The sequence below is a fragment of the Lacerta agilis genome, chromosome 4 (assembly GCF_009819535.1).
Source record: "Lacerta agilis isolate rLacAgi1 chromosome 4, rLacAgi1.pri, whole genome shotgun sequence".
NCBI classification, from domain to species: Eukaryota; Metazoa; Chordata; class Lepidosauria; order Squamata; family Lacertidae; genus Lacerta; species Lacerta agilis.
In genome coordinates, this window is record NC_046315.1 from 48,402,405 (window position 1) to 48,416,262 (window position 13,858).

The 13,858-nt window shown below is 38.5% G+C and overlaps 1 protein-coding gene across 1 annotated transcript in view; it reads right to left on the minus strand.

Moving 5' to 3' along the window:
- Positions 1–10,480: 10,480 nt before the first annotated feature.
- Positions 10,481–13,858, minus strand: part of ADAMTS5 (ADAM metallopeptidase with thrombospondin type 1 motif 5) — a 43,314-nt gene continuing 39,936 nt past the window's right edge. Inside the window, exons 7-8 of the mRNA XM_033146885.1 lie at positions 13,372–13,547; positions 10,481–11,724 (exon numbers count right to left, since the gene is read on the minus strand). Coding sequence (XP_033002776.1) covers positions 11,154–11,724; positions 13,372–13,547 — 747 coding nt within the window. The 3' untranslated portion in view covers positions 10,481–11,153. The remainder of the gene's footprint in view (positions 11,725–13,371; positions 13,548–13,858) is intronic.

The following is a 13,858-nucleotide window of genomic DNA, read 5'->3' on the forward strand; positions in this document are numbered from 1 at the left end:
GTTGCAGGTCAAGAAATCAAATCATAGTGCTATTTTATGTACACATCAGCACATTTTTTTTTTTTTAAAAAAATAAACCTTTATTTGAAGGGGCAAAAAAGATGATGATGCAGAGATAGCAAACAGTATTGCATGTGACAACAGAACACCCATATTCAGGAGTTTGGCCAAAAAGATGATCAGGCATGCATCCAGCTGTATATGCAAGCAAGTTACCGGTAAGTGACTATTCTTCAAGAAAGTAGGGCCAAACCATTTCAGTTCAGGACAGATGCCTTGTCTTTGTTATTTAATGTTGTCTTCTACTAAAGTTAGTATGCTTAGAGCCAGCCTTACCGGTACATATCTTTAGGCACCAGGCAGAAACATTCATCTCCCAGGCCTTTGGGTAATTAAACCATCTATTGCCTTTTAAACTGTGTGTGGGATGGTTATTGTTTTGTTTGTTACTATGGTATTTTTGTGGTTTTATAATGTAAACCATCCTGTGATCCTCAGATGAAGGGCGATGTAGAAATTTAGTAAATAATGTACACACACTTGTGTCTAGGTTTTCAGTATTGCATCTTGTATTTTTATTGCATTATCTTTTAACATTGTCCAGCACTTCGTGGGTCTTTCTTAAATGCAAAAGTTGTTTGTAAATAAATGACAACGATTTGCATGATCAGCTGGGGGAACCCATACTCTGGAAGCCATTACTTCTGATCTTGTCTTTAATGTGAGCAGAACTGGTAGCAGCAGCCATCCATTAGGCTGTTGGAGGAGAGGGATGACAAAAGTGTAGAAGCAGAAGCAGAACTCCCCGAAGGACTTTGTTTCCATGTCCACAGCCTTTTTGACAGCTCTCTAAAATAATGTATATATTTTGTAGGTGGTATTATTTCATTGGCAATACTGCATTGGAATTTATTTGTTATTAGAGATGTGATGGCCTGGTCAAAAAACTAGACCAATTCAGAAAAAGGGTTCCCACCCAGCCTTTTAAAAAACCCTTTCCCCATCAACATCAAACCACCCCACCCACCCCACATTCTAGAAACACACATGTATCCTTTTCACTAATGTTTAGAAACAGGAGTGTGTATGAGAGAGAGGAGGGATGTCTTTGTGGGTGAGATTTGGCATGCAGGGAGGATTAAATAACTCCTTTCCCTTCCCTCTTAATTTTTTCCATCCCAAAGCAGCTACCCACCTGTCTTTTAAAAGAACACCACTGGGGTATTGTTAAACACATTTGCTTGTAACTTTCAGTTACGTTTGGGGCAAACATTTAGGTATAGAAAATGAACTAACTCCAAAAGCATTTAGTATTTCAAGGGAAAGAAAAACCCACACTGACATCTGACTACTGAATTCAAGAGACGGAGGTTTACAAAAAATAAGAAGAGGAAGAAGAAAAAGAAAAACACCACCCACAATTTCCCTTTTTTCTGTTGGAGAGGGGAGGCCAGATTTATAGCTCTGTGTATTGGAATGCAATGTCCTCCTGGTATTTTCTCTCAAAATCTTTTCATAGCCTAGATTCCTATCAAAGGAAGCTGTATCCGCAGGTATAGATAATATGTGGTGATTGCAACAAGACCCTAGGCAGCTGTTCTTCTTTCCATTTCCCCCTTATTATAAGGAATGAACAGGGCTGTAACTAAAAAGGACAACACCGACTTCAAATGAGATGCTGGCTTGAAAGCAACTGGATAGGTAGCAGTTCTCAATTTGCCACATAAATAGAACTGGGACTTGGGAAAGAATTTTTACTCAACCCACATTGCATAGGTGTAACCCTGTTATTTTTGGAAAAAAATATTACAGCACAGTAAAATATTCTCTACGGGCTACTTTCCTGGGCAAATCAAAGCTTTCAGTGCTGTGTGGAAGAAAATCATTGTTTGGTAGGCTATCTGTGTCTCTATCTTGTGCCATCCTGCTATAGCTCAAAGTAGCTGCATATGGACAGCTGTATTAAAAACCATGTAGGCAGATTCAGGGGGGGGCATTTACTTCGCTATTTTCTGACTATATATAATATATATCCATCCCTAATATGAAATCTGTTGAAGAACAACACAACATTTCAGAATGGAGAGAGAGAGCCATTTTCTGGGGGGGGGGGAATAAAATTTTGGCTTTTCTCATTAATAGTCATTGAATTTGTAAGCTTCTCATTGAGAAGTCTGCTAAAAACCTCTTGAAGAATAACAACATTCTGAATTCAGGGGTGGTGAGTGAAGATCTCAAATATTTTTTTGAGTTTCCTTACCCCCTTTGCTATCACTAAGGAAAGTTATATTGATAACCATTTTCACTGGGTAGAACTTAGGTGTACCCCCCTACACCCCTTCTATAAGTAAAAAAGCAGTTGCTTTTTAATGCACATCTATGTATGTACCGTACATGAATAGCCACCTCACTGAACCTTGCAGAAAAGAAACAACCCAGTCTCTAGTTAAGGTTGGTGGAATGGAAAGACAAAATCTGCAGGAACCAGTCAAGCCCATGACACAGTTTATTACTTCAACTGAAGCCACAAAATCAGTTAAGATCACAACTGGTCTCTTATACATTGATCATCAGTTGTATAGCTTCAAGGCGCTGGCCTTTAATGTTTCATAATACAGTACAAATCTTGTACAACGGCTGACACTGCAGTGTTCTCCAGTGTTAATTCACTATGGTAAGGCATTTTCCCAACGAAAGACAAAAAGCTGGCAACACACACATCAGTTTCCTAAGGTGTACTTACATTACCAATAAATGTCTAAAACATCTAGTGCAAGGTATTACAGAACACAATGGCCACGCTAACATTCAGTAATGAGGTGTTTAATATAAGGCCAGGAAATGCAAAAAAAATTAAATCATTTTGGTTGGCATTAACAGCAGATTCATATGAAAGACCCAGGAGTTTATAGCACCATTATAGTTAGCAGTATTGGTTCTCAGCTGGAGTTACTGTCCAGCTTTGGTCACTGCACAGTCAAAATACATGTTTAGTATACAGAAAACACTGCAGGGAGGCAAGGGTAAAGAGAAATCAGTATGCAACAAGGTTTTATAAGTAAAGGACAGTTGGCCTGTGGAATTCATTGCTGAGAGCAGTTGTGGAGTTTTCCTTCACCAGCAACTTTAAAGGGGGGGGGAAGCTGTGGTGCTTTAGTGCCGTGGTGGCCAACTTTCTTGGAATGTGTGCCAGAAATTGTGTCAAGCAGGGCCATGGAGCACACAGGCCATAAAATGGCTGCCTGTATTTTAGTGCAATGTGTCCTGTTGGTACAGCCAGACCGAACCTACCGGCTTTTAAGTCATCTTCCAACAGCAAGATCTCTGCTAGTTTTTTTTTATTATTCTATGGAGTCCTAGTGTAGCTCAGCCTTTTCTCTCTTACATGTTTGTTCACTCTGCCACCCCAATGTTTATTTATCTGTAGCAAGGTTCAAATTGATTGAACCAACATTTCTCCGGTGCACGGATGTTTAGTATATCATTCGATGGGGCAGTTTACCATATGTCTTGAATGGGTTTTGCTGTGAAGTGCCATTATGTTTTATAGTATAATATATAAAATTTTGTGTAAATTGTCAACTCTGGTGAAGTTATTCTGGCTATAGACTGATGTAGTGGAAGTAATAAATGCACACTATGTATCCAATAATTAAATAGGTCAGCCTTTGGCAACTTGGTGCCTTTCAGATGTTTTGGACTACAACTCCCATCCCATTGGCTGGGATGACTGGGACTGATGGGAGCTGTAGTTGAAAACAGATGGAGGGTTCCAAGCTGGTGAAGGCTGATGTTGATCTCCTTGCTCAAATACAGCACGTATTTTATACAGATACATGAATTTGCACACACACACACAAACATCTAATTATTTAGTTGTACATAAATGTCTTCAGCTGGCATGAAAACACATTTCCCGGCATTTGTTTGTTACACCTCAGCTTTAAATTAAGAGTTCAAGGAGCAGGAGCATTAAGCTAAGTGATTTCTGACTACAAGCTACTAGCAAAATATCTGGTATTTTTGGGGTGTTAATCTGTAACAGTCACCTGTTACAATAGACAACACCACACCTGCTTAGATTGCTTCACTGAATCCAGTGTAACAGACACGAACATTTATTTCCCAATTTGTTATTGAGTTAGAAGTATTGAGAATTGAGAGTGCCTGACCCTGAATGTTTTTCACATTCTAAAGCAACTGAGTTTACACATTCAAGGATAAAAGTAATCAATAGGCCAGTACTGTGGCAAAACCTGAACATCAGAAGTCATTCGCTAGTGCTAAAACAACTGAATTGTGAAACTGGACTGAGTAGCAGTCTTGGAAAGCAACATAAAATGGTACATAGAAGGGAAAGCTAATAAAAGACACACACTTTCTTAACTCATATGCTACATACTGAAAAATGTTTTGTAATTAGATTGAAATTTTGGTATTGCGCTCTTTCTCTCTATATACAGCTGTGCATGGTGGTTGCTAGAATTCCTGCACTACTGTGACTGTGAAAAAGTTCTCATAGATGGCATTACATATTTCTACCATGCTATTGTTAAGAGGGAAATTGAAAAACTTGTTTTGGAAGCACTCAGCAAAACAATCAGTGTGGAATTATTCATAGTATTAAATAAGTACCTGAACTTTTCTGTTGTGCATCTAGTGAAGCCATCTGGTTTCTTCAGCTACTTCACAAAATGCACCTGTTATTATACATGTGCAATAGTGGTAGCTCCTAGGACTTTTGGCCATTTAAAATGTTTCAGATATTGTAGCTGGATGCACCAGTAATATGTTGGAACCGTTTGGATGGAACAACCATCTGTTACTACTTGGCAAAAGGCAATGGCTTCCAACCTGAAGAGATTAAATACATTTCAGAATCACTAATATAGTTGGTGTAATTTTTGTTTTGTGTTTCTGAAATGCACCACTGAAGGGGCCTTTAAACAAGTAAGGTGGTTCCAAGACTGACAGTGTAATCTATACATTCCAACTTGGAAGTCCCATTGAGTTAAATAGGATTTACTCCCAGGTAAATAGGCTTAGGGTTGCAGGATTACAGTATGGCTTATGAAAAGTTGGTTTCACAAGCCAGTTGCCTCAGCAATATTGATTTATTTAGTTGTTTTTGCATTCTCAATGCATTGGTACTTTCACATCCAGAAAACATGACCCAGTATGTATTCTTCATCCTCAGGCTTCTGCTTCCACTGAGGACACGCCAAAGCTAGTACTTGCTTCTCTGGCGGTGAGCTAATGATGTTTTTCCCAATCTTCAGGTTACCTGAAGCTCTTTGCAGGAACAAAGAGAAACAGCTTTTGTATATATTCACTAGAAGCAGTGGGAAAGTGGATGGATGAGAGAAACCCATTTGGTTCTTGGTTTTGGTACTGTGGAGTCTCTAGAAAACCTCAGGTGCCCCATCATACCTTTGCACACTAGATTATGAACCATGTATTTTAGGGTATATGCGTGTTCAGCTCAAAATGCGAAGGACATTGAATCAGATGCCTGGCTGTGCACATCAAGTACATTTTAGAACCACCAGCTATTTACTACAGCCTTATTCAAGTCCCACTGAAATAAATGTGTATTACAATGATGGATATATGCTTAGGCCCTATTGATTTTGAGGCACTTGGCTGCCCATAAGATGAGATATCAAATGAATGAGACCAATTGCCATCTCTGTGGTAACTATGCTTTTTCTCTGGCAGCCTTCTGCCCATGGAAAATGGTTTGTGTGATTAGTTTGTCATACCACTAGTGCAAACAGATCAAAGTGAGCTTGCAAGACAAACCCACACATTATTTTTGCAGCACAACTACAAATTAAACGGGGAACTGCCTAGATACCACCTACATGGGAAGCCATTTATGGTAAGGGGCCCACTAATGTCAAAACACCAAAACCCATCATTTTCAAAGAAGCTGCAGGTGTGGTTAAAGGGGAACCACAAGAGAGTTACTTCACACAAACAGCTTCCCCATGACATTACAGAGGAAGCTACAGAAATAATGTTGGAAATCAGGCCTTGGATAGATGGAGGTACAAGAATGAGGTGAAGGGAGATGGCTCTTATTCAATACTTAAACCTGTGACTGCACCCTGTAACTACAAACCTTGAAAATAATGCAATGCAAGGTAGTTGCAAGGAAAAGAAAAGCCTGGTTATAAAATATATCAGTATACATATACAGACACATATCTGTATGGATGCATGTGCATTCTGTATGTTTATATATGTGATAACACCCGCACAGCCATTCACCCAAGTATATTTGTTCATACTGTTAACCATACTCTCACATGCATGCACCACATTCACATACACACACGCGTTCCAGATAAATCAAATGAAAACAATATAAAAGCAACCAGTGCTGCGTGCTGATAAATTCACATAGTACTTTCCATTCAAATATAAGGCATAAATTAAAGGGAAAAAAGAGGGAAAGACAGACAAAGAAGTGATAGCAAAACAATTTAAATATAGAAGAATTTTCATAGTTGGCATTTCATGTTAAATAAGAATAAATAAATCCATTACATCCATTCACATACCAATTTGTAAAAACAATAAATTATTTATTTTTCAGTGCTATGTTGCTTTCTTACTTTGTTTTTTTATATTTTATATATATTTTTTTTTTTTTTACATCTGTGATCAGTTACCAACATGTTTCCCCACTCCTTCCCCATAGGATAAACCATTTCCATGGAAAAGTTACGCCATCCAGCCTTATTCAATCTTTAAACCACTCAATAGGTTTCATACAGTGACAGCATGTGGTTTGAGGATTACAGCTTTCTAGTGTAGAGGATTATTTGGAAAGTTAGCCTTCACTGTACAGAGATGCACTGATTCATGGCACCAGTTGTGATTTTAGCAGTGGATATGCTCCTATTCAAGCTAGTAGAATTCACAGAGAAAATCTGAATAACCAAACAGTACATCAGGTGGTGACTAGACTTGAGTCTCTGGCACTGACCTACTTCAAACATAGTCAGAAACTATAAAGTGACACAACTGGCACCAGTTTCACATTAATGAGTGCAGAAAGCAATGCAGAAGAGAGCAAGAGAGGGTGCAGGAAAAGGGCAAACACACAGTTCTCCTTAATTTTGCCTTTTTTATTTCTTGCCAAAGTGTACTGTGCTTACCATATGTCACACATGTCCTAGGATCATGCTACAATAAGGAAACTAAAATTCAGTTTCTTTCCATGCTTTTACCTGAGTTTGAGTAACTTACATGTGCCCATGATGGCAGTGATCCTAAACACACTTACTAGGAAGTTGGCTCCATGGAACTCAATAGCACATACTTCTGAGTATACATGTATAGGATTACACTGTATGTACACAATCTCTGCATTTAGCTTACTGGATTCAGTTGCTTCTTTTGAGTTTTCCCTTTCCTGTTCTTGAAGGGACTACTTTCAGTTAACAGTTTCCTATACTATTGCTTGGGAAAACTAGAGTGTAAGGCAGGGATGGGGAACGTGTGGCCCTACACATGTTGTTGGGCTATCACTTCCATCATCCCTGAATATCAGCCATGCTAGTTGGGGCTGATGGGATCTGAAGTCCAACATCATCTGGTTGGCTACAGGTTCTTCAACCCTAGAATATAGGAGCACTGATTCACTGATCTAACCAGTTCTTTTTTCTAGAAAAAGAGGTGCTGGAACTCACCATGAACACCTCCCTTGTTGCCTTATAATGGCAATGGCACCCACCTGAGAGGTGCCGGAACTGAGTTCTGGCAAGTTCCAGCTGAAAAAAGTCCTGGATATAACCCATAATGTTCAAGCACCTCAGGCCTCTGCTCATAAAGAATTTAGGCAAGTACTGAAAGGAGATCCTGGACATGGTGCCAAATATGATCGATTCTTCAGTTAATATAAAAAGATTAAATGTTGAAGATTGGCACCAGCTTGAAGTTCATTTCCTGTGGTTTTTTTTTAATCTTTGCACTGCCCTTTCTTTCAGTTAAAAAAACCAATCATATCCCAAGATCACTGAAGAAAGAGCTGCATCTTTTATAGGTAGAAAGCTCAATCTCCTTGATTATGCACATAAGATCAGAATCTGTTTAATGGCATGAGAACTGTTTAAAGTCGGGGAACCTCTATAATTTGGAACAGAAAGTGGGTCAAATAATGTACTAAACTGATACCTCTACCAGTCCTATAGTCACAGGTGGAAGCATTCTGCAGAAGTGTATTTCATATGTGGCACTCTTTCTCTGGACAGGAATCACAGGTATAAAAAGGAGATGTGCATTTGAATGTGGATGTTGCTAATTCACCTTGCAATGCTATAGATGGGATGCACCTTTTGATCCACATTTGGATGCACAACCCTATCCGTATTCTGCTACAACTAGCTATGCGTAATTACATATGCTAGAACAGTGTTGTTTTCTGGAAATGCCTGTTTGTTTGGATCACCATATTATGTACGTAGTAAATGCACCTACATTCTTCAAACCCATATCTGTTTGGCTGGTCTGTTAGGGCAATTAGGACAATGCCTGCCTTCTTACAATCAGTCCAGCGGGTGCTGCCTGCTGTCAGCTTCCTTCTGTTAGTCTTGGTGTTGCCATTTTATAATGCAACGGAGAAGAGACTAGAGACATACCGAGAATTCATTGGATCCACCAGTCATTGGCTCTGGCTCTGGCTGACATTGGCTCTGTCTGTCTACTGTTGGTCTCCCTGCCTTCTGCGCTACTAGTCCTAATGGGCATCAGTTTGAGCTGGATGTGAAAGTGCAGTTTTCAATCACCATTGATGGTAATGTCTTATCAAGTCAGGCTATTACTTATAAATGGGAGTACTACTCCAATGAAATAGCTGTAAACAGGACTTGTATCAGGTGTTGGCAACCTATGGCCCTCCCGATGTTGTTGGACTTCAAACCTGATCATCCCTAGTTCATATGTCCAATGATCAGGGATGATGAGAGATATTTGAAGTGCCACAGGTTCTGGAGTGCCAACAGGAATGCAAACACATAGTTTTCTAGAGGGCCACAGGTTTCCCATTCCTGGCCTATATAAATGGGAGTGGTTTAACAATCTATTCACCCTAAAACGTCCCACATTAGAAAATAAATGCTTAGAATGGTGCATTCTAACCACTGTTCCAGAACAACATCAGAACTGGTGCTGGAGTGCAAATACTTTAGATCAAAATTAAACTTGGGTACTTTCAGATATAGTCCTGACTCCCCTGAAATCTAAAACTAAATTGCAATGGAAAATCAAGAATTGTCCATACTTGCGATATTTGTGGAAGGCACTAGGAGCAGAAGGGCAATCTTCTTTTACTGAGATTTTATACCCATGTGTATATTTTCCATATTATATAAACATGATCCAAAATTCAATTAATTTCATCACATTTCAGATTGAGGTATTTATGTTACCTTTCTAAAATGGAAAAATCATTTGCCTATACCCTGGAAAAAATTGCACCCTTTTATTTGTGGAAATACTCTTCAGAATATTGACTATAGCCAGTGCTTTTTTTTCTAAAAAAAAAAAAAAAAAGTTTAGGGGTACTCTCATTTTCCTACTCATATTGAAATACTGCCCCTCAATGAGGCTAAACTTATATTCACAAAATGTTTAGGGGTATGCGTCCCCCTGCATCCCCCCAGAAAAAAAGCACTGACTATAGCTATCACTTCTTGTGGCCCTTGCTGAGCTATACTGTACATATTTTCTCAGAAGCTAGTCCCATTGTACTCAATGGGACTTACTCCCAAGTAAGTGGGTATAGGATTGCAGCCTTAATCTACAAAAATATGCAATGTCGCAAAAATAAATATATTTTATAGTTTAGTTTTTTTGTTTTAAAATTAACTAATTAAAACAAATTGTGCATGGGCACCCCCCAATTGTATGGGAGTTTTGAGGTGCACCTTAAAGAATTCAATGGAGTGGCCCAAGCCACATGTGCAGAAGATTGCACATGCTCCATTGCAACAATGGGACAGTTTGTGCACAATATATCTTGGTTCATAACTGAGCCTGTGCATTGGGATTGGGGTTGTCCGAGTGGTAAAAATGCACCCCAAAATTAGAAGTATTAGACAATACATTGCTACATGCAAGAAACCGGTTGCTATGTATTTTGATTTCTTCATAGCTTCTTCAGTAGATAACAAATTCACTACATTGTTAGATTTCCAGTAGAAGCCACAGTGAAACTAATAAGAGAAAGATGTGAATAGGTATCAGAATATTTGAGATAGAAGACACTGAAAGTGTGATCCAGTGCCTCACCAAACTCTCTTCTTGTATGTGCTGCTCCCACATGTAGAATTCCTTCACACTGTCTCCCTGCACGTAGAAGGATGCACATATGGGACTGGATCATGACCCTCTCACTTGCTAAAACAGAATTAATTTGCCCCCCTTTTACATTTTCAAGATACATACTAGCAGCGCTCTCTCTCTCTCTCTCTGCTGCAGAGGTCCACTTGTATGAGAATATCTGGTTAGAAAGGCATTAATACAGAAATAAAGTCTTGTCAGGAAATTCCTAGGATGGAAATGCATTTCCTTTTGTCAAAAATTAAATCTTTTTTTTTTTTAAATAAAGCAGCAAGCTCTTTAACTTTCCAGTAAAATATCCGCAGCCATTTTTGAAAGAGTGGAGTCCTCAATGGCTGTAGACATACTTTGGTCAATCACTTGTGTCGTATAGAAAGGTCTGTTCTTCCACAAGATGATCAAGTGATTATAAAGTGACATACCAAAGCAGAGATATTTACAAATAGTATAAAAAGCTATTGTGGTATTGTGGGTAAGTATGACAAGTTGTCTAAGGACATACTGTGTTAGAGGTAGGTGAGATAAGGGAGATGATTCACTGGTTTATCCTCTTCTTATTTGCAGATACAAAGGGCTTGTAGCAACTAATGTTTAGTGCCTTTGACATATCAAGATCACCTCACTATGACTCAGAGCAGTGCATATCTTCATTTGGTCCAAATAGGCAGATTCTGCCCATAATTTGAGACAACATGAAAGCATATTGAAGTGTTGGCTTTTCTCTGTGCCGGGGTAGACCTTATGTCAACATGTCAACTATGACTTAATGAGGCTCCTTTTTAAGAAGCCGATGGAACCACAGGTTAACATTTTTTGAGCAAGCACTGCTTGAATGCTGAAGGTCTTTGAGACAGAAGACACCCTTTAGCTAATTTTTCATTTCTGTCTTTGCACTGGACAGTTCTTGTGTGCCAGCCTGTGTCACATGTTCGAGAGCAAGAAAGCCATGGTCCAGTTACCCACTGGGGTTGGGTGAGCGGCGTCGCCAGTTTGTTACTGCTGCTGTTGCTGGTGACAGAGTTTGTCATTTGGGTTGGCTTCTTTGGCACATAAAAACTGTAACGGACGTCCAATGGTTTTGTTGGGTCAGTTGCAAGAATCTGTACAATAAGGATCTCCTTTGTGCCTGTATGTCCCATTGCATGCAAGAAATCGTCCTTGTGACTCCAGCCGCTATAGTTCATGACAGTTCCATTGAGGTCGATGATGGTTTCTGAGGTTGAGATCATGTACTTCCCATTGACAAGGTACTCACCATTTTTCTTTTTCAGGGCCAAGTAAGCTGTGAATCTACTCTGGTCTTTTGCTTTGAACTGTCGGATTTTGATGTGTGTTGCTCCCTCTGGTATTTTCACAATATCTGTGTAGCCCTTACTGAAATGCAAGAAAAGTACATGTTAGTGAGGAAGAAATGGATAGTCTTTCGAAACCTATTGAAGCCATTGATAATAGTTCACTTATCTGACAATGAACTGGGTCTAGCGTTAAATGTATCTGTCTTTTCTAATTTCCAATAGAAGATGAGCTAATTCAAATTCTGCTGAAGCCAATGAAAGCATCCCACTTATCTCACTTTATCAGCACTTGTTGAAATATGATATCACAAACTTGATGACGAGAAATAGGGTGATAGTCAACTAAATTCTAGACCCATTGAACACAGCTATGTAGTTCACTAAGTTTTGTAGGTCTAAGTATAACTTAATTGAAAACTATTTGAGGCTTCAGAAAGAATTTTTTGGGTTTAATTAAACTAAATTAAATTACTTTCAAGAAGAGGTAAAGGTTACACCCTCTAGAACCACCCTCATATTAAAATTTGAATGGGAGAAGAAATACCAGCTTCCTTGTTTTCTTAATTTCCCTCTATTAAATGTCATGAAACAATGATATGAATAGAGCAAACTTGTATGGGGACAGGTAAAAGATGTGGGGTTGATTTGGAAAATATACCTGAGTTCTCCCCCTGCTTTTTAAAGAAATGAAAAAATACAATTGAATGAAAATTAAAATAAGCGTACACATGCACACACACAAAAGTAATAATAGTAATACTAATTTTGATAATTTCATTCATAATCCCTGTGAAAAATTATTATTATTATTATTGATATTGGAGACTAGTATCTTTTTGTATTAGTCTTAATTTCTGACTAGTATTAATTTATGAGTTAATCCAAAAGCCACTTTGGAAAGCTCACCATCTCTAGTGGTAACATCTAACTAATACATTTTACACAGTATAATTTCTATTGCTTTTTGAAAAAATATTACTCTATTCATCTCATGTGTCAGTCGTGTTATATATGAGTGAGTTTCATAACAGGAAACCTGACATTAAGTGAGGTCTTATATATTAAAAATGTGAACTTTGAAATATAGTTGAAATGCTCAGTGTGGTCAGGAACAAAAAAGGGTGAAGTGTCCACACAAAAAACAGTAATGAGGAGGACCATCACATTACTGCAGTGTCAGAGTGCTTATCTGAAGCAGGGAATTCAGGTGACTTGTTTAGCACATTTAACACTGAGATGATAATATGACCATGTATAATATACAGAGTTTGACAGCAGTGGTAGCTTGGATGTGCAAGGTAGTTACCACCAATCAGTTATTAGAAATATTATTAGAAAGGTAGGAATATCTAGCAAACAAGCCAACATAATCAAGTGGTGTACTTAGTTGGCGATAACAAATGCCTTTGCTGTGCATATATAGCAGCCTTTAGAAAACTTTGAGTGAAAACAAAATCTCTATTTTGTTAATAGTGTGTGTGTTAAATTGGTGGAAAGCAGCTTAGTGGTGAAAGCTCTGCTATCTGCTATATGTGAGTTCTATTACACATCTGCAACACACCTTATGTTTGAATGTGCAGCAGCACCTGTGAGGTACTCTGGCTGTATTCTTGCCATACAAATTTGCTATTCAACACTGCATTTCACTTAACCCTACATAATTAGCTTTCACCATTGCAACAAACAATTCGGCTTGCAAAACAATAGCTGTGATCAGATTTCTTACCTTTTTTTATTAAAGGTTCCCATAATTTTTGTGCAGCTGGAATTGTCTCCACCACAGATTCCACATTTATCATACTGCAGCTTCGAGCCAATAATGCCATCACATCCTGTTCTCACACATTTGCCACGGACACAGACTGAATTACTGTACGGCCTGCATTCCGTTCCATCAGTCACCTGTTGGATGAAGTCACTGCTGGTTAAAACTAAAGATTTAAGATTCATTTCTGGATAAATTCTTAGTGAACATTCTTAACTTTTTGGGAAGCTCGAGAGCAGGGATGGCAGGAATTCAATTCAGTTTGCATTTAAAGCTGAATCTGTCAAATTCATACTTTCCAAAACAGTATCAAGAATGAAGCACAGCTGTGTTTTCAAATTCGTAGTCATCTGAATTTTGTGATGCAGTTCGCCAACCAAACAATGTTAACAAGAAAGCGTGGTTGGAGGAGTCATGACATAGTGTACTATGTCATTTGTTGTAGTTA